Source organism: Staurois parvus, unplaced genomic scaffold, assembly GCF_062004578.1.
Source record: "Staurois parvus isolate SC_StPar_1 unplaced genomic scaffold, SC_StPar_1.0 ptg000117l, whole genome shotgun sequence".
NCBI lineage: Eukaryota > Metazoa > Chordata > Amphibia > Anura > Ranidae > Staurois > Staurois parvus.
The window spans coordinates 272,385-293,317 of NW_028317913.1; the positions used below are offsets into that span (position 1 = coordinate 272,385).

At 41.7% G+C, this 20,933-nt stretch overlaps 1 protein-coding gene across 7 annotated transcripts in view; it reads left to right on the top strand.

The window, feature by feature from the left end:
* EHBP1 (EH domain binding protein 1) overlaps positions 1–20,933 on the top strand; it is a 547,128-nt gene that overhangs the window by 186,543 nt on the left and 339,652 nt on the right. For all 7 annotated transcript variants that reach the window (XM_089671985.1, XM_089671988.1, XM_089671986.1 and 4 more), the window contains 2 exons: positions 10,479–10,598; positions 19,803–20,049. In XM_089671985.1, coding sequence (XP_089528111.1) covers positions 10,479–10,598; positions 19,803–20,049 — 367 coding nt within the window. The remainder of the gene's footprint in view (positions 1–10,478; positions 10,599–19,802; positions 20,050–20,933) is intronic.

The following is a 20,933-nucleotide window of genomic DNA, read 5'->3' on the forward strand; positions in this document are numbered from 1 at the left end:
TGACATATTAGGTAGTGGCTCTTCAAGGTAGCTTCTTTATGCCATTTTCTTATGGCTGACATATTAGGTAGTGGCTCTTCAAGGTAGCTTCTTTATGCCATTTTCTTATGGCTGACATATTAGGTAGTGGCTCTTCAAGGTAGCTTCTTTATGCCATTTTCTTATGGTTGACATATTAGGTAGTGGCTCCACAAGTGTCTGTTGGTTTATATAGAGTGGTGACGTCATGACTGTCTGACCAAAGTGAAACAAATAGCTTCAAGCATGTGATCTGGCTGGCATAGTGAGCTGTGACTAACCAAGGTTTGTAGACGCTTTAGGCTGTGGACATGGCTAGGATTATGAAGTTAGTGCCCTTCTGTTTAAGGTGACTGGTGCTGGCTGACAAACAAACAATGACAAGGTGCCCTTCTGACTGAGACTAGTATTTCAAGACCTTGGTATGTCAGATTTATTGTGGACTTGTCATTTCCATCATACTGTGTGCACTAACGTTACTGGCAAAGCACTTGTTTTCCAATTGGGTAAGAACCTAGACCTAGGCTTTATTTTGGCCTTTAATGTTTCTCAGAGTTGAGAATAAGCCCTGTCCCCTTCTAGTACTAAGCCCCCACCCCTGACAATTAGATAACTAATGAAAACCAAATAAGTTTTAGCATCTATTTCTCAGAGTGTAGTTTTAAAAACAAATCTGGTGGATCCTGCAGTCGGACTGGCAGGATTGGAACTACGAGCTGCCGTTGAATGGTAACCTACTAGACTTGCAGTCCTACTAAAGAGCTTTCACTAAGAAGAATCTGAGGCAGAACATTAAAGTGCATGGAGTTTAAAGAGGAAATTTAACATCACTGAACTTCCTTTTATTAGGAAATAGCGGATCCATTTCTTCCTTGTCTGCCTGCAGGAACAGATCACTTCTATAGTTTAAGCAAGCAGTAGATCAATATTATAAGTGATCTGTTGCAGCAGAGCATGTGCATTGTGGTGCACTACAGTTTTGGGGACATAGCAGGCTACTGTATGTGTGCATTGGGGTGCCATTCTGATTCAGAGGCTGCACAAGTGCCATTCATTAACATTACTGCAATGCAATAGTGTACAATAAGCTTAAAGCTTTTTTCACTGACCCAAAGCATGTTGTACATTTGTGCTGCAGTGCGATTCATTTAGATTGCCATCCCAATGCACAAGTACAGGATCCTGCACTGCAGCACACCACAACACAAACGCAGTGCAAATCTTTTTTTTTTTTTTTATTCCTATGTATTAGTACCCTATTTTCAATCAATAGTTTGCTTCAATGGAACACATATTAACATGTAAAATACCACATATGCATAGAACTCCATAGTTTTAAGGGACCATAAATGTTTAATTGGACCAACACTTGGAATTTGAACATAAGGTCCAGTTTACATTTCCTACTTTTAACGTGTCGCTCATGTGCACGTAAAGTGTTAAGTTTATCCTTGGTGTTCAAACTAGGTCTTGGAATAAACACTGAGGAAAGCAAGGAAGCAGTGGGAGGTTTAAACTGTCCCTGTTACTTCCTTTAGGTGAGTATAACCTCTTTCAGGTGTTCTCTCATAGAGAGAATATGGCAAAGTGATTATCCATAAGAATAATTTAACAGTTCTCAGTAAAGCACAGAACAAAGAGACTGCCACAGAGCAAAAACTTATTACAATGTCAGTAAAAATTGATCCAAAACATACACATTGGGACAAATTTGTTTGTACCCTTCCATGAAAAAGTAATTCCGCAATTTTTTTTAAATAACTTGACTGACCAAAGTAACTGACATCGTTTTTGCATTTGATTTTTGATTCAACAGGAAATTGTAAATAAAACAAGTAAAAAAGGCATGGACAAAAATGATGGGACTCTTATCTTATCTTAGAGGCAATTGCTGCAACAAGTCAATTTCTGTAGCTCTCAATTTTACTTTTTCACTTGCCTACAGGTAGTTTGGCTCACTCCTCTTGAGCAAACTGCTTTAGCTGTCTCAGGTTTGAAGGGTGCCTTCTCCAGATTGCATGTTTCAGCTCTTTCCAAAGATGTTGGATAGAATTCAGATCAGAGCTCATAGAAGGCCACTTCAGAATAGCCAATGTCTGGTTCTTAGCCACTCTTGGGTTATTAGCTTTAGGTTTTGGGTTTTCCTGTTGAAGGACCCATGATCTGTGACTTAGAGTTTTTTTACACTGGAAGGTATGTTTCGCTCTAGAATTTCTTGATGGGCTTGAGATTTCATTGTGCTCTGAACACCTCATGCTAGATGCAGCAAAGCAGCCCTACAATATTAATGAACCTCCTACATGTTTCACAGTAGGTGCTATTATTTCTTTAATTTAGAGCTGATGTGACTTGCCCAAAAGCTCCAGTTTTGCCTAATCTGTTCAAATAACATTCTCACAGAAGCAATGTGGCTTGTCTGTATGCATTTTAGCGAATTACAGTCAGTTCTTCTTTCAACAGTGGAGTCCTTGTAGGTCTTCTTCCTTTGAGCTCATTGTCCGTTGTGTTCAGACACTGATATACAGTACCCTAACCTTCCAGTTCAGCTTCTGTCTATTTGGAAATTATTTTTGTCTCTTTGACTGCCACTAACACTATCCTCATTATTATTTGCAACTGTAGTCACCAGAACATCAAGCTGCATGAAAACGATTTTCTGGACCTTACCTTTAACATGCTGTTTTATTATTTTCTTTCTGATTTCTTTAGAAAACTCTATCTTTTGCTTTCTCTGGTCCATGTTCGGTGTGGGGCACGTAATGATACTAGCACACTACTTTTTTTTAATTTAAAGCTGTACTAAGGTCTGCAGAATGCCATTCCAGCAATGTGTCCCTTGGATCCCTTACCGGCCTGACATCTTTTCCCTAGGCTTCTTCCAGATGCCAGGTTTTTGGCTTCTTGATTGCATATACATAGCATGTCTCTTCAATAAGAACTGCAATTTTTTTTTAACTTCAGATAGGCTGACTGATCACAATCTTGAAGACCTGTGTAATGTTAAAACAGTTTGAAGTATGACTAGGGGTACCAACACATTTGTCCAGGCATTTTTGGAATAGCTTGTTAGAATAAGCAATAAATGTATCTATTTTCACAGTTTATTTTCTTCTGAAATACCAAAGGCATGCAGGTATACATGAGGCAATTGCTTTTAATGTTATATTTCAGGAGGAATAAAACATTGGGGGGGGGGGGGGTGTTACTGTAAGGGTACCAACAAATTTGTACACATTTGTAAGTTTAGAAACTAAACAAAAAATGGTTTAGGGCATTTATTTGTTCTATATGTTAACATCTTTCAAAATATGTATTGTGTTTGTCTCATATTTGCTGCTTTAGTGTCTGTTTTCTGATGTGTATTGCTGCAAAATGGTACATGGTAGTATCCTCCATTGGTTCCATCAATGAGTGTGGTAAAACTACACAATTATACAAATTAAAAAACCATGTATTTTTTATTTATTACTAACTACCCTTTATTTAAAAGCGAGGAGCAGTGATGTGCAATTACGTATGCAGATTAGAGTTTTATTAGTTTGGAGCAGTTGGAACAGTGAAGAGATATTACCAAATAGTAGCTGTAGATTGCAGCACATTGTTGTGTACTTTTTGTTAAAAGAAACCTGTTTGAGAAATATGGGGACTCGCATTGCTGACCACTTTCTAAGAATACTAGTATGACAGTCTCTGGCTTCAGTACCTTCAGTCAATGTCCTGTAATAGGCCTGCAGATAAGCAAGTCATACAGAACTGCATACTTTTCAGGTCATTGCCTCTGAAAATACATGGTCTTCCATACTGGTTTTAAGAATGGATAAGCAAACCGACATAGTCTCTTGAAAAGAGCTTACACTGGATAAGTTCTCAGATGGTGAAAGAGTGAGGGGGAAGTGTTGAAAAGGTGAGTATGCGTAGATCAGGGGGAAGAGAGCTTGTGAGAGTCTCTGCCACTTTGCCCTGAATTTAATTTTAATGCATAGTTACATTGGTCCTGCTTGGATGAATGTAAGTATGCATATGCCATACCTCTAGGACTGCTGTGGAAGTAGGGAATCACTGTTGTCAGATTGGCTGCCCTGCTGCATAGTAACCGCAGGAGGTTGTTCGCTGGACATAGGCGCAATTCACAGATCATCTTGATTTTTTCTCAATGAATGCAAGGTGCTCTGTGATAGGACAAGATGAAGAGACAGGTAGCCTCTTCCACCTCAACCAATCAGACCCGGAAGACAAAAGAGATAACTGTGATAGCGGAGAATACTACAGTGATTCTCTGCTTCCACAGCAGTCCAACAGGTATGGCATATGCATACTTACATTGGTCCAAGCTGGGCCAGTGTAAATATGGGAAAATCCATACCCAGAATTCAGCTTTAGTCTGGCCATACATCAGTAGAATTTAATTTGTATGGAAATTCAGAAAAATCTTTCCTCATAGCACTTGAACTTAAAGCGGAACTTCACTCTTTCAATCAACATTGACTATTTTTAATCCTTATGCTTCTAGCATTAGTAAATAAATAGGAAAGTGTATTATATTTACGTGTTTCACACTTTATTTTACATTTCTTTAGTTTCCAGACCCAGGAAAATGTCATACGTGCCAGGAGTCTTCAGAAGGGGAGCAGGGATTTTCTTGCCCACACACACCTTCCTGCCTGAATGCTTGAATGCACCCTGACATCAGCTTCAAAAGACCTGGGCAGTTCTCCTGGGACAGTTTACAATTGCGACCAACTTCCCTGGAGCTCCAGTTGGCCAGTTCCACAGACCTTGCCTGGTTCTTCCCCAGCCAGCTTGGCACACACCCAAGTATTTCTCAAAGTTGCTGCCCACTGCCTAGCTCTTGCATCTCCCGCCCCCTGCGGTCAGCCTGTAAGGTCCCACACAGGTCTCCCATGGCTTGCCTCCATAGTTGCTTTTGTGGACCTTCCCCTGGGCCCTTCTCTATTGTTATTTCTTTCCTACAAGCTCCATCCTGGTCAGCTTGCTGTGGGTTTGGACAGTTCCCTGAGAGTTTCCGCAGCCGGCCACTTTTGCCGACCCTGTCTTGGTTCTTCTTCAGCCAACTTTGCCCTGGCCAGCTACCGCATACCCCACAGTTGACCTTTAAAAATCTGAATGGCTCTCCCGAGCTTTCCAACACTGCAAAAGCCCTTCACAGAGCACGGGACAGCTCCCAAAACCTGTGGGCAGCCATCGAAGACCTGAACAGGCCTCCCAGGTTGCTTCAAACCCATGGTTGCCCTGCATGCCGACCTTGCCCCTGAATCATCATCTAAAGTTCTCGTTTCTTTATTCTGGTCAGCTTGGCACAGAACACGACAGCCCCCCAGGCCTTTTCAGAGGTTCAAACTCGACATCCTGGCTACAGAGCTGAAACACCGTGCTCCCCGTTGCCTCGGGTACCCCCATTGCTGCTACTGGTGGAGACAGGGCTTAAGCCTTAAGCCTGGGGCAGCACAGTGGCTAAACGGTTAGCACTTCCGCCTGGCAGTACAAGGGTTGTTGGTTTGAATCCCAACCACAGCACCACCTGCCTGGAGTTTGCATGTTCTCCCTGTGCCTGCGTGGGTTTCCACCCACACTTTAAAGACATGCTGTTAAGTAAATTGTTTCCTGTCTAAATTGGCCCTAGTATGTGTATATATGAATATGAGTTGGGGACCTTGGATTGTACGCCCCTTGAAGGTTAGGGACTGAGGTGAATGTACAATATATATGTAAAGCGCTGTGTAAATTGATGGTGCTATATAAGTACCTGAAATAATAATAATAAGCCTTCTGCCTCTGTGACGGTCCACCCTTAAGTCCCTAACGCCCAAGGGGGACAAGATTAAAAGGAGGAAATGTGCCCTGCCGGGCCTGGGCCACATCCAAGACCCACCAGCACTACCCCAGGCCCCATGAGCAGTGGGACGAAATGGGGGCGGAGAACTGACTGGCTTGTGGCGGCCAACCCTAGCCCACCAGGTTGAATCCTCTAGGTGGGCCACACGGACCCCACCCATTTAACTCTTAACAGTTTCATGCCCTCTTCAACTCTCTCTTCAAAGTTCCTTTCAACTTTCCCTTATGGTACTTATCCACTATTTGTCTTCCGCCCATGTTTAGCTTTAGATGGAGTTTACCACCTACTCTGGACTTCATTCCCAAACAACCTGGGGAGGCCAGATCCCGCTGCTTGGGGGAGCCACTACACCATCAGCGATCTCAAGGACTTGGGCCCCCAAACAACGCCATGGTGGGTCCGGCCTCCCATACGCCACATTTTCCATGCCTGCTGGGTGCCCAGGGATTCGGCACTGGGATCTTTATTCTTCACTCACTGTTACTAAGGGAACCCTGGTTAGTTTCTTCTCTTCCTCTTAGTAATCTACTTAAAGTAGAACTATAGGCAAAACTTTTTTTTCCCATTTTGGATAGAGCAAGGGAGGGTTATAACCCCTGTCAGATCTTTTTTTTCACCATCTGTGTCCTATTGCGGATATTTCCCTTCACTTCTGTCCTATAGCCAAACAGGAAGTGAGAGGAAATCCCTGCAAATTAAGGGAATTCCTTGGGGACTCCAGGTCACCAGGACTAGTGTCCCCATTTGAAGATTTCCCCTCTGTTACTTTTTCGGGGACAACCCAACAGTTAAGATTTTCTTTTACTTTCACTTTTAGTGATAATGTTAAACAGGACAAATAGAGGGGGTGAATCTCCCTAACAGAGGCACAGACAGCAAAGAAAAAAAAAATTAATTGGTGTTCTAATGTTTTGCCTTTAGTTATACTTTATTCAGCGGGTCCCTGCTGGCAAAGCCACAGGCAGCGGCACCTTGGCCATGCACGTACATTCCAAACCTTCCGAGCTCCGGCTGCCCTTCTAGGTGGCGGGGTTCAAATGATACCAGGTTTGGCCTGCTAATGGAAAGGGTGACATGAACCATCCTTCCCCGTCCTGGTCACCCAGCGTTGGTAATTTCTTCAGCCTCATTTCAGGGCCAGGCTTTCACTGGGGGGGGGGGGGGGAGAGAGGGTGTTCTGGTGCCTCCCTTTTCCTCCCTAGGGGCTTTGGTTGGTTTCCTGGCAGGGGTCCCGCTCCCTTACGTTGATGATCCTTCCACAGGTTCACCTATGGAAACACTTTTACAACTTTACTTCCTCTAGATAGCCAAGTTTGTTCCTCGTCAAACTGATTGCCTTAAAAACAAAAAAAAAAATCATTCCTTCAGCTGGATGGGTTCTGGGCAGTAATTGCTGCATGAATCATCTGCCCTTACTCAAGATGGCCATGACCAGATATGCCAGGAGGAGGTGATATGGAGGTGTTTTTCAGTGATTTCTCAGCAAAATAAAGTGTAGAGATATAGGGGGAGATTTATTAAAACTAGAGCACACAGATTCTGTTGCAGCTGTGCATGGGTAGCCAATCAGCTTCTAACTTTAGCTTGTTCAATTAAGCTTTGACAATAAAACCTGGGAGCTGATTGGTTTGTATGCAGAATTACGGCAGAATTTGCACTCTCCAGTTTTAGTAAATCTCCCCCATAGATGGATGGGTAAGTTTACTTTGAGTATTAAAAATAAATTAAATAGTGTTTTTAGTTTGTAGTGCTCAGATGCAGTGTAGTTCCACTTGAACATTATTAGGCAAATATTCTCAAAAGCCCTTAAAATTTTGTTTAAACCTGCTACATGAATGGAAGGACAAACCTATTAAACAGGTTTCCTTTGTGCCTAAACATGTGCATTACAATTTCCCAGTTGAAAACCACATTAACATTTAGAGTTTTGTTTGCTCAAGAAACATTTTCCACCCTACTTCTTTGATTTTTTTTTTTATTTTTTTTTTCATCACTATGGTCAAAAACAATCTTCAATTTGCCCCTCGAACAACTAGAAAATCGAACTGGTGTTCCAAAAACTAACATTTTAAGATTCTACTAATATATGGCCAGCTTTAATGGCTGACGCAGTTAAATGTATTTTAGATTTAAACCATGGGGGTTGATTTACTAAAACTGAAGAGTGCAAAATTTGGTTCAGCTGTGCATGGTGGCCAGATTTACTAAAATAATTGTTTTTCCGTGTACTGTGGGAGATCAGATATAGTGAATGCAAGGTCCTGGGTTTTGTAACACTTTAAGCTTTGACAATAAAACCTGGATGCGGGTTTTATCTATGCAGAGCTGCACCAGATTTTGCACTCTCTAGTTTTAGTAAATCAACCCTAATGTTTGGCTGTTAACATGCAGTTTATTCCTATCCTGATTCATAAGAGGTACTTCTCATGCTCTTGGGAATTACGGTAAATAGCATTTCCGAGAAGATCTTTAGATCGGATCACATGTTCTGGTCTCTCTGGTCTCATATTTAACGCTTTTATGCCAAGGATAATAAACATATCAGATTAGATGTTTGTTTTGGAATGCGCTAGTTTACTCAACAATAACACTTGAACCTTTTTTGTATACCACAATTATTTTCACACCATATTTTTAATACCTTGAATATATAATCTATATTAAGCAGAGAATTGAACATAAATGCAAGAAAGCTGTTTTAGCTTGTTTAACATGTAATTTGTTTTTTTTTTTAAATAACTAATACTATTCAAAATATTCTCCATAAATTGTTGCCTACTATTCTGATTACAGGGACCCCAAAATTTGTATATTGCTCAGCATAAGTGAGTACTCCCCAACAGATTTGTCAGAAAACCTTTTACTTTCCTTTCAGATTCAGCATTTTCTATGAGGCACTATACTACAAAATACTTCCACAAACGCGAGCCATTGATTGCAAACAAGATTTGTTAATTTGCACACACAAAGTATTTTTCCTAATGAATTCATTCATGACCATGTTGCAAAAATGAATACACCCCAATAAAAGTCTTTGAAGCAAAGCTAAATTTTAGACATCAAAATCCTAATTAACAAGAATTCAACTACAGGTGAGTCTGGGTAAGTGATTCAGTAGCCAAGTATGTCTCCTGATCTGAACCCAATCGAACACCTATAGGGAATTCTGAAGAGACAAGTTGACCATCACTCTCCATCCAGCATCCAAGCTCTAAAAGAGGTCGTTCTTGAAGAATGGAAAAAGATAGATGTTGCAATATGTCATCAACTTGTTCATTTCATGCCTAAAAGACTTGGTGCTGTCCTTACAAATCCTGGAGGTGATACAAATTACTAGGTTTAGTAGTTTTTGTTGTGGAGTGTATTAATTTTTGCATCAACTAATTTGAGTAAATGTGAAGGTTTTGTAATGCAAGTTATATTATTATCCTTACTTTCATGTAATGAGCTGAACAAATGTTCTATAAAACTCAGTTTTGTCAAAATTTTGGAAATTGTTCTTGTGTTCATTGAGATATTGGTTAAAATCTTAATTTCCAAAAGGGCTGTACTTATTTATGCTGAGCACTGTATATAAGATTGGCTTACATTTTTTTTTGTACAGTACACTCATTTGCATGCACAGTAGTGTGTACGTGCCCTTAATATTTCCCACCTGACTGGAAGATCTTACATTCATTTCTACAAAATACAAATTTTAGGCATTATTGTGATTAAGGTAACGCTATAGCAGAGCTGTTTTCTGCCATCAATTTCTAAGTTGTAATATGGCAGATGGGAGACTTAATATTTGATCTTTAATGTTAAAATATTAATCATCTATGTCTCAAGGACTACTTTTTTTGCCTTTGTCAGTTTGTTGTAGACTGATGTTTTATAAAACTGATCATAGAACATTTTTTTGTTGATCCTGAAGAATATTTTCTAATACAAATTGATTTTTCTGGCCATCGTTTTTGTTGTCGTGATCATTTTGTGCTTGTGATGTAGTTGATTTTAGATTAGTATCAGTGTGACTCCACCCGCTGCCACTTTGCAGTTGTTCACACTGGTAGCGCCTCTTGTTTACTAGTTGTATGTGTACGAAGCAAACCATTGTATAGGTGTCCAAAACTTTGTTGGATCAGATCTTGTCTATGGGTAACCTTTGCCTGTTGATGTTGCATAGTTAGTAATTCCACCCAGAATGTTGGTTTGCTACAAAATACAGGCATTAATTTCAGCAGCTGGCAGTACGTTTGTTTTCATTGTTTCAGCTTGTTGCTCGCATGACCTTCTATTCCCAAGCATCTGATTTTTTTTTTTTTTTTTTTGTGCTGGGTTCAGCATAGTTCACATATGTTATTATGGAAGTGATGTTTGTCCATCAGAATGTCTGTCTTGTTCAGTAAAGTAGTATAAAGAGCAAATGTGGTGTCCAGTTTGCAGTGACCAATGGCAGCTTAGTAGAATTTAGTTTACTCAGTGTGTTGGTTACATAGTGTTTCTTACTTGTGCTTTGTGTTTCTGCACTTTTATCTACGCACTTGCTCTTTGCACTGCCTTTTTGAATACACCTGGAAGCATTCCACTTTTGACATCTAAAGACTTTATTTATCTGTTGTAGAACTTATAAACAAGTTGAATTTTCTGGATGAAGAGGAGCAAGACTTGAACACTGGCACAAATCCTTTTGAAAGTTCTGATGTTGCAGACCTGAATCCATTTGGAGATCCAGATGCTGAAGGTAAGTAGTCATTGCAAAGGATGATAATTCAACTTCTCAAGAAGTTATGGGAATTTTCTACGGTGTCTGAAAAATGGCCACTGCCCATAGCAGCTAATCATTTTGTTTTTAGTTTGCTGTAGAGAAAAAATATAAGGAGTCTTTTTTTGTGAGCAAAGCAACTGCTTGCCATCAGTTTAATGGATATCTCCAAAAACAAAATGGCTGCTTACAGGCGTACAAGTCGTAATATTAATGATAATTTTATCACAATTATTTACATTGCTACATTGAGCAACACATGGTTAAAACTGTCATGGAGTAATGGAGAAAGTGGAGAACATTGAGCAACAAATGGTTAAAAATATGGAACTCTTTTGGGTGAAGGCTGAAAGAGGTAATTACAGTCAAGCATGCCAGTCAATGGGAAAGGTGTATGTGTTTTATAGATTATAGCATACATATACAACAGAGCGTCAGGTCATTAGCCAGTGTTCTAAACTTCAGGCAAAATGTGGTCATTAGTAATTAAAGCACAACTAAAGGCAAAACTTCTTTTTTCTTATGTTCATTGCCGAACACAGCTCTTCTAAATCTTGACCATAGGGTTTTATATCACCAGCTTCAAGAGTAGGACACTAGGCAGAAAAGAACACACCACCTATGGGCATTCCCCTCTGGTATAAAAACTCTTCTCTGCTATAGGCACACCTAATGTTCAGGAATATGGACCTTTTTCCCTGGTGGGACATGTGGTTCCCTGGATTTTTTTTTCTGGGATTTTCCTGCGGAGATTTTCTATCAACAGACGGGCTGGGCTAATGTAGATCCAGTGGTCACCACAGTCTGGCCAGTGCGCGTACAGACCTTTAGTAAGTTCTGGGTCGGCCTCAACAGAGCCCCATCCTGGACGGGGCGGTCAGCGATTTTAAACATCTCGAAGTGATACCTATGATCGGGCACCTATAGTCCGTGTTACAGTGTTACCCCTGGCCAACAGCCCCCCACTTTGGTGAAGAGGAGGAACTGTCAAGGGAGCATTACCTGCAAGCTCCACTGGATTGGTAAGTAGATTCTCCTCTTCCTTCCCTGGATGCAATGTGGAATGCGGGTACTTCCTTGGGTGGTCAGCCCTGCAGCGTCCCCCCTTCCCTCCTTTGACCCTGGTGGCAGCATGTTTTTTCCCCACACATCTATCCCCCAGACGAGGGGCTAACATACCTGCAATCTGGCCGCTGTGCGTTGTACTATGCAGTATGTTGGTGTTGTCATGGCACTATTTCTTGTACACCATTCTTTTGGCTGGTGAGGGATTCCTGTAGTGGGGTGTGGGCTTGCTCCAGTGCCCTGGGTGTGCTTCCTAGTTTTGAGCTGGGGAAGTATTGCTCTTTTCCTGGTCCTGTGCCTACTCTAAGCTTGGGGTAGAAACCACGTCTCCTTATTGATGTCTCTGCTGCCAGCGGCCATCTTGGTGTGGTCCCATCCAGTGGCCCTTTTTTGGGACCCTGCTGGCAATAGCTCTGTATTAGCATACAATTGCTGTGTGAGGACCGAGGTCACTCCACAATGCCGGATACCTACTGTGGTAGTCACCAGGTACACACACCACAATAGACTGCAGATTTCTATGGAGCCTGAGACCTCATACATGGGTTCCTTGGCACTGGGTCACCCATACATATATCTGCAGGGTGATAGGTGGGGCCTGCCCTTCCCCTGAATTTTCGTGTGGTTTTTTTTTTGTGTATTTCTTTTGGGTGAGCTGAGCATCTGGACGCACTGTGGCGGTCCTAGAGTTGTTTGTCTCCTGGATGGAGGCGGAGTTCAAGCACAAGGCAAGCAGGTAGCGCCCCTGCCATCGCCTTCACCTTTGGACTTTTCTGAGCCCAGTCGGGCTCTGTCGCTGCAGGCCTAGCGTATTTTTCTGCAGGTCCTGCGATGCACCCTCTAATTCCTTGGACAGGAAAGACAAATCTTCTGCCTCTGCATCAGTGCAGGCAACAGCGTTGTTACAGCGCTTATTCTTTTGGGGTGAGAGACATTACCAATTGCGGACTCTGCTGGGGTGACTGAAAAAGTGCCTATATTTTAATAAATTTGTCTACAAAGCATGGGCACTTCCAAAGTATCTTTTTTGTAGTATGTTATCCCCTTGGGAGGTTCTTGAGTGGACCTCTCCTCCCGTGGTGGATTCTCCCATTTCTAGGTTGAATAATGCAACCGTGATGCTGATAGAGGAGTTTCCGTCTTTTAACAATCCTGCGGACTTCAGGTCATACTAGGTCAACCAATCTGTTTACCATTCCGTTGTCGGTGTTGCGACCTGTGTTAGCTATGACCCTGGTGCCAAGCTTCTACAGCGAGGTTTGCACACTGGACATTTAGCTCAGGTGTATGTGGATCTGGCGGACAAGTTGGTCTAAGGCCTGAAGTCCAAATGTGAGGCATCCTTGGATACAGCTTCACTCCTTCCTAGCTCTCTATCTCAGCGGCGATGCTTCTGTGGGTATATTGGCTCTGATGCGGGCTGCTTACCAGTCTTCTGAAAAGGCCCTGGTGGGCCTGCCATTCCAGAAGGGTTGTCTCTTTGGCACTACCTTGGAAATCGTGCTACAAGTAGGTGTCCAGACAAAAAATTTTATTTCATTCTTATTCACCAGAAGAATTATTTCCCTCCAATTTTTATCTTCCGCTATCTCAGCTTTGGGCATGTTTGGTATAGTGCAGGATCTGCTGCAGCAGGGAGTAATTGTCCCTGTACTCGATCCAGAACAGTTCAGAGGTTCAAGCTAGAATCTGTCCTTTTCATAGTGGCATCTCTTCATCAGGGTATTTTCTACATTGACAGACATCAAGGATGTATAACTGCACATGCAGATGTGTGACGGACATCAGTAGTTCCTACCCTTTGTGGTTGGGGATGCACATTGTTAATTTGTGGTGCTCCTCTTTGGGGCTGGTCTTGACTCCCGGTTGTTCTCCAAGGGGCTGGCCCCAGTTGCTGAGACATCGGGTGCTTGCCTTGACTGGTGATTAGGACGAGCTGTCCTGCGAATGGACTCCCAGGTCATGCTGACCCAAGTAGTCTGCCCCGATCAGGAGGAGTACCTGGGTCTGATTCTCAACTCGGAGCAGGCAAAGAGTATTTATTTTTTCCTGGTTGCCAGACTCTGGAAGCTTGAGACTGTTGTCCAACTACTCTTATCCCGCAAGTGGTATTCCCTTCGGTCTTGCATGTAGGCTTGGGTCTTATGGCGTCCACCTTCCAGGCGGTCCCATATGTGCAGTTCCACAGAGATTAACCCTGTCCAAGTGGGACAAATCTACAGCCTTCCTAGACATCCGGGTCGTCTGGAATGGTCAACGAGAGCCATCCTATGGTGGTTCTGGTCCCCTACCCTGTAAGCTAGAATGTCTTTTCCTCCCCTCCACTGGACGGTTGCCATGATGAATGCCAGCTTGTTTGCTGGAGGAGTCCTGTGTTTTAGAGGGTCTTTGCTTCATTGGACGCCAGAAGAGGCTCTGGAGCACAGGACAAACCTTCTCCCAAACCCTAGGTCAGAATCCAATCCGGCAATACCACTAGTGGTCTATGTCAACCACCAGAGCTGCACGCAAAAGGTGATAGATGTGCTGGAGGCTTTTTCTGGTGGGCAGAACATCACATTCTGCCTCTCTCTGCTGTGCGCTTTTCCAGCGTCGAAAATTGGCAGGCAGATTGCCTCAGTCCAACGCTGGAAGGCTCAAGAGGTAAAAGAGTGCAAGGCTGAGCATGACTTTTACAAGAAAACTTAAGATTTGAATTTTAACTGCAGCTGTCTATATTTCAGAATCCACTGTTATTTTTACCATATCATTTTTAGTAAAGGTAACTTAATTGTATGCTCAGTTGGAGTTGCTCAGGTTTGTGACAAGTTTATATAATATATATTTTTGCTGAATGACCTGAAATTAGTTTGGCCCTTTGACAGGAATTACTGAGTTTCTTCATTATCAGTGGATGTCTGTGAAACACTCATATGTGTGCAGCGTTTGCAAGTTGAGAGTTTAACCCCTTGGCTAAGGCGCCTCCTGGCCCTTTAAGGGGTTTGTGATGCTGTGATTCCTGATTGGCTGTCACGATGGTCACATATAATATATACAGTCAGGTCCATAAATATTGGGACATCGACATTTTTGGCTCTATACACCACCACAATGGATTTGAAATGAAATGAACAAGATGTGCTTTAACTGCAGACTGTCAGCTTTAATTTGAGAGTATTTACATCCAAATCAGGTGAACGGTGTAGGAATTACAACAGTTTGCATATGTGCCGCCCACTTGTTAAGGGACCAAAAGTAATGGGACAGAATAATCATAAATCAAACTTTCACTTTTTAATATTTGGTTGCAAATCCTTTGCAGTCAATTACAGCCTGAAGTTTGGAATGCATAGACATCACCAGACGCTGGGTTTCATCCCTGGTGATGCTCTGCCAGGCCTCTACTGCAACTGTCTTCAGTTCCTGCTTGTTCTTGGGGCATTTTCCCTTCAGTTTTGTCTTCAGCAAGTGAAATGCATGCTCAATCGGATTCAGGTCAGGTGATTGACTTGGCCATTGCATAACATTCCACTTCTTTCCCTTAAAAAACTCTTTGGTTGCTTTTGCAGTATGCTTTGGGTCATTGTCCATCTGCACTGTGAAGCGGCGTCCAATGAGTTCTGAAGCATTTGGCTGAATATGAGCAGATAATATTGCCTGAAACACTTCAGAATTCATCCTGCTGCTTTTGTCAGCAGTCACATCATCAATAAATACAAGAGAACCAGTTCCATTGACAGCCATACATGCCCACGCCATGACACTACCACCTCCAAGCTTCACTGATGAGGTGGTATGCTTAGGATCATGAGCAGTTCCTTTCCTTCTCCATACTCTTCTCTTCCCATCACTCTGGTACAAGTTGATCTTGGTCTCATCTGTCCATAGGATGTTGTTCCAGAACTGTGAAGGCTTTTTTAGATGTCATTTGGCAAACTCTAATCTGGCCTTCCTGTTTTTGAGGCCCACCAATAGTTTACATCTTGTGGTGAACCCTCTGTATTCACTCTGGTGAAGTCTTCTCTTGATTGTTGACTTTGACACACATACACCTACCTCCTGGAGAGTGTTCTTGATCTGGCCAACTGTTGTGAAGGGTGTTTTCTTCACCAGGGAAAGAATTCTTAGGTCATCCACCACAGTTGTTTTCTGTGGTCTTCCGGGTCTTTTGGTGTTGCTGAGCTCACCGGTGCGTTCCTTCTTTTTAAGAATGTTCCAAACAGTTGTTTTGGCCACGCCTAATGTTTTTGCTATCTCTCTGATGGGTTTGTTTTGTTTTTTCAGCCTAATGATGGCTTGCTTCACTGATAGTGACAGCTCTTTGGATCTCATCTTGAGAGTTGACAGCAACAGATTCCAAATGCAAATAGCACACTTGAACTGAACTCTGGACCTTTTATCTGCTCATTGTAATTGGGATAATGAGGGAATAACACACACCTGGCCATGGAACAGCTGAGAAGCCAATTGTCCCATTACTTTTGGTCCCTTAACAAGTGGGAGGCACATATGCAAACTGTTGTAATTCCTACACCGTTCACCTGATTTGGATGCAAATACCCTCAAATTAAAGCTGACAGTCTGCAGTTAAAACACATCTTGTTTGTTTCATTTCAAATCCATTGTGGTGGTGTATAGAGCCAATTGTGTTGATGTCCCAATATTTATGGACCTGACTGTACATACACATACACACAGCGGGTAAAATAAATTTTGAACATGTCACCATTTTTCTTAAGGTACTATTGACATGAAATTTTGACCACATATCGGCAACAACCCATGCAATCCATACATACAAAGAAAGCAACACAAATAAGTTCAGAAATTAAGTTGTGTAACAAAATGAAATGACACAGGGAAAAAGTATTGAACATGCTAACTGAAATGTAATACTTTGTACAAAATTCTTTGTTGGTAATGACAGCTTCAAGACACCTCCTGTATGGGTAAACTAGTCGCATGCATTGCTCAGGTGTATTTTTGGCCCTTTCTTCCACGAAAGCAGTCTTCAAATCTTGAAGGTTTCGTGTGCCTCTTCTATGAACTATGATATTTAGTTATTTCCATAGATTTTCTATTGGACTCAAATCTATATCCCCTGAGGACATGCATGCTGATGTCACTTCACCGCATCCAGTACTTGGAGCGGTGGCCATCTTTGACTTTCGAATAGGTGACCAGGGATTGGAACGCTAAAATTACTACATTGATTTTTGATGCATACATTTGTATTCTAGCCCTCTGGTGAGTGCATATGGGTGGAGGAGAGCACACTGCTGGTGGTACAGGGAAGAAGATTTTTGGTCATCTTTTTCTGTTTGCACTGGTTTGGACACTACAGTATATAAATTAGGATATACACTTTGGACTTTTTTCATTTTATCACTTTTTGAGTAATGTTTGTGGTATCAGTCCATATGTGATGTATGGATTGATATTAGAATTGATTTTCCATATATAAGGTAAGTTTGTGATTTAGCGCTGTACTATTCTTTTTTCTGTACTAGGTTAAAACCATGCTTGTGTAATTTTAGACCAGATCAAGGTAGACTGCACTGTGGAGCTCTGATGGAAGCCAGTCAGTTTCTAACTTCAGCTTGTTCAATTAAGCTTTGACAAAAAAAAAACCTGGAAGCTGACTGGTTTCCATGCAGAACTGCACCAGATTTTGGCTACCCATACGGCAGATAATCTTCAGAACGTTGCCGAGGACTCATATATTTGTATGTTGGCTCAGCTGGCCCAGCAAGTTTGTGAATTAACAACAGAGGGAAATGAAAAGGAAAATTCTACTAGCTCCACTTTTCCCAGCAATGAAAAATTGCATTGAGTGGTGTTTCTAATCTGCTAAATTGATGTTCACCCCAAGAGTTCTTGGTTTACAGTTGTCTGCCTGAATATGGCATCAAATATATATGGGCAGATTAACTGACATCTAATGTTCATGGGCTTCTTGGGTCGGTTTTAAGGTTTACTAACAGGACAATGGTATATCCATATTTGTATCACTAGCATTCAGCATTTGACTACCACAGCATCTGCTGCCCTGGAGTGGTGGCATTTGACAGGTAAATGTTAAGGGACAGGGTTTGGTACACAGAGAGGCAGTACTTGAGCACATTGTTACCTTGAAAAAGTTTTGTACCAGGTCATCTCCAAATTAAAGCAAGAGCACACAGCTGCCATAAACAGTCATAACCTCATTCACAAAGACAAGCAAGACAAGCTTAGTATTCACTCTATGCAACATTATCTTGAAGCATACTTGTAATTTCCTGCTCAAGCTGGCTGAATATTGTAAGATTTCTGGCGGTTTCTTCTAATTAACCCTACTTCCACCCTCAACGTACATCATTGCTAAATTGCACACAGACCAAAAGTTAAGACTCACTAGAGCAAACGCCTATTCCAGAGATTGATGATGCCATTGTGGCATGGTGCTCGAAAGATCTCAGCTCAGCTACAATGCCAACAATGTGTGATCAACTGGTCATGTGCAAGTGACATCACCAGAAAAAAAATGCAGTATCTCCTGAAGAGGCTTTGAGGGTTTGGTTGCTATCTAATTATGTGTAGCCTACTATTGGGGTATGGAAAGTTGTTTTGATGAGTTTAATTCTGCTTTAAGGGACCAAAGACTGGATGACACCTACTGTAAATGGATACATTGATACTGCATTGAGGAGGGTAACAGTGACTACTGATTCTCTGACACTAAATGTGGTGATGCCAACTGCATCTGTGTGCACAAACTGCATGTTCAAATAATGACATGGTATATGTGCTGGTGTGAATTGACCCATGTAGCATTTTAGAAACACAAAATTTTCAGGGTTGTATTGCTTTCTGGGTCCTCAGTTAGGAGATTATCTCTCTCCTTCTCTCCCTCTCTCGCTCTCTCTCTCCCTCTCTCGCTCATTCTCTCTCGCTCATTCTCTCTCCCTCTCTCACCCCCCCTCTCTCTCTCCCTCATTCATATTCTCTCTCTCTCATTCATTCTCTCTCTCTTTCTCATTCATTCTCTCTCATTTATTCTCTCTCCCTCTCTCTTTCTCTATCTCGCGCTCTCTCTCTCTCTCATTTTCTCTCTATCATTCATTCTCTCTCATTCTCTCTCGCTCTCTCTCATTCTCTTGCACTCTTTCTCTCTCTCTCTCATGAAAATAAGGGTAAATCCAAAACAATGTTCTGTTAGACTTGGAATAGAAGGTACGTTTTTTAATAGGAACACTTTTTCCTATAACTGTCTAAGAGCTCAGTAACACGTGTGTTGATTGTGAAGAAGGAAGAGACGCTTATTAATGCGCCTATAGCGTTTGTGATGTGTTTTTGCCAATAAAAGTGCTTAAAAGGGAAGTGATGAAGAGGAAATGATCTGCTTTGAGGTGTGTTTGGATTGTTGTGTGATTGAAGGCATTTATGTGATTTCTCTGCAAGATAGATTCTTATATATTGAAAACTTTGACACTTGGCCTGGTCCAGCTCAAGATGATAATGGAAAGATTGTCACAGTCACTTTCTGGTACCATCACTTGCTGGCAAGGTCAAATCCTACACCGACACTTGCTGCCAAGTTCACTTGTCGGCATTGACTCTTGCTGGCATTGACACTTTGCTGATAGAAAAGCTTTGTCACTGGCAATAATGCTCAATGCCTCTGCTTCTCCCTGGGACTGACGTTATTGCTGACTGGCTTGATGCTGTAGACACAGATCAACGGTGTACCACATGGCTGCTCTGTATAAACAGAAAGTGACTGGAGCTGCTCCATCCTAGTTCTTTATGATTTCTCAGTGCTATCTGTAACCTCCTCTACTGCCTCTACCCAGCACTCTGCTAAAACTTTATAAACGCTTCAATGATGCGCTGTAAACGCAATAGGCACAGGTACCATTGAAATTCTTGGAAGCGTCTGACAAGCGGAAAAATTTCCTGAAAGTGACATGCTGCTTCATTTTAAACAAGCACAATGGTACCGCACCTTTATATGCGGTGTGTGATTCTCATTGTAATATTCATGTACTGACGCATTTTAAACCTCCCATACTCTACCCAAAATTATAAAAAAAAAACTCAGTAACTCTAGCCCTTATTTTTCACTTGTATAGGAATTATGTTTTTTTTTTCTTTTCATAGAATCATCAGTTGAGAAACCCATTTTGAAAGATGAAGCATCGTTTGATGACTACAACCCATTCACAGACCCTGAACCCGCAGCATATCCCAACCCGTTTGATGAGCCAGACCCAGGGCCTGACCTGACCATTGAACTTCACAAACAATCCCCACCACAACCAGCAAAGAGGAAGAATGCCAGACCTGTGGATATGACCAAATACCTCTACGCTAACAAAGCCAGACAGGAAGAGGATGAGCTTGATGAGTGAGTGGAATCCATACACCTTTTCTATGAACAGATTGGTTTAAGCTCTCATTGTATAAGCACAGCTTTCTCTTAAAACAACATGGCAAGTTCAGGTTGTGTTTCTGACAAAAGAGCATTTGATATCTTTGAATGAAATGAAGCAGTCAAATGCTCTACACATCCTACGTAGTTTATTTTACATGTTGGAAAACTGCCTAAATCTTCAAGGTGCCATCAAGAAACACATCAATTCTCAAACACAAAAAATCTGTCTTTTCCATACTACCAGAATACCAAAGAAATCTAGAATATATGTGTATCAGTACTGTATCCCTTTTTAAAGGACAGAATAGTCCCTATTACATTTTTTAATTTAAATTTTAAGCTTGAATACAATAGACAACATTTTTTGCTGCACCATTTGACTAGTAAAATAATACAGAGAACGAGTCACATAATAACATAGTTTAAGTTATTATAAAGCCTAAATATTTTTACCTTACTGCATTCCTTGCATTAAGGAAAAAAATGTTTAGGTAGCAGTATGCCCCCCTCACCCCCTCATACTTACCTGAGCCCCCACTTGATCCAGTGCTGCGCCCACCTGTAGCAGCTCTCACTCTTCTCCCTCTTGTCTCAGGCTTTGCTGTGGCAGTGGGAGCCATTGACGTGTAGTTCCTTAGCAGATGAAAGGCCGCAGGTTAAGCACCCATGGACTATGAGATTTGTAGTGTGCATATGATAATAATAACATGCATTACTCAAACAGAATTTTTGGAGAATAAGAATATTGTTTAGTGCCACTTTAATGCATTCACAGAATTAAGGTAAATGTTTTGTACTGGGGAGGTAGCACATGTAATGTGGCAATCACCTGCTGATCTTGACAGCACCACCTGCTC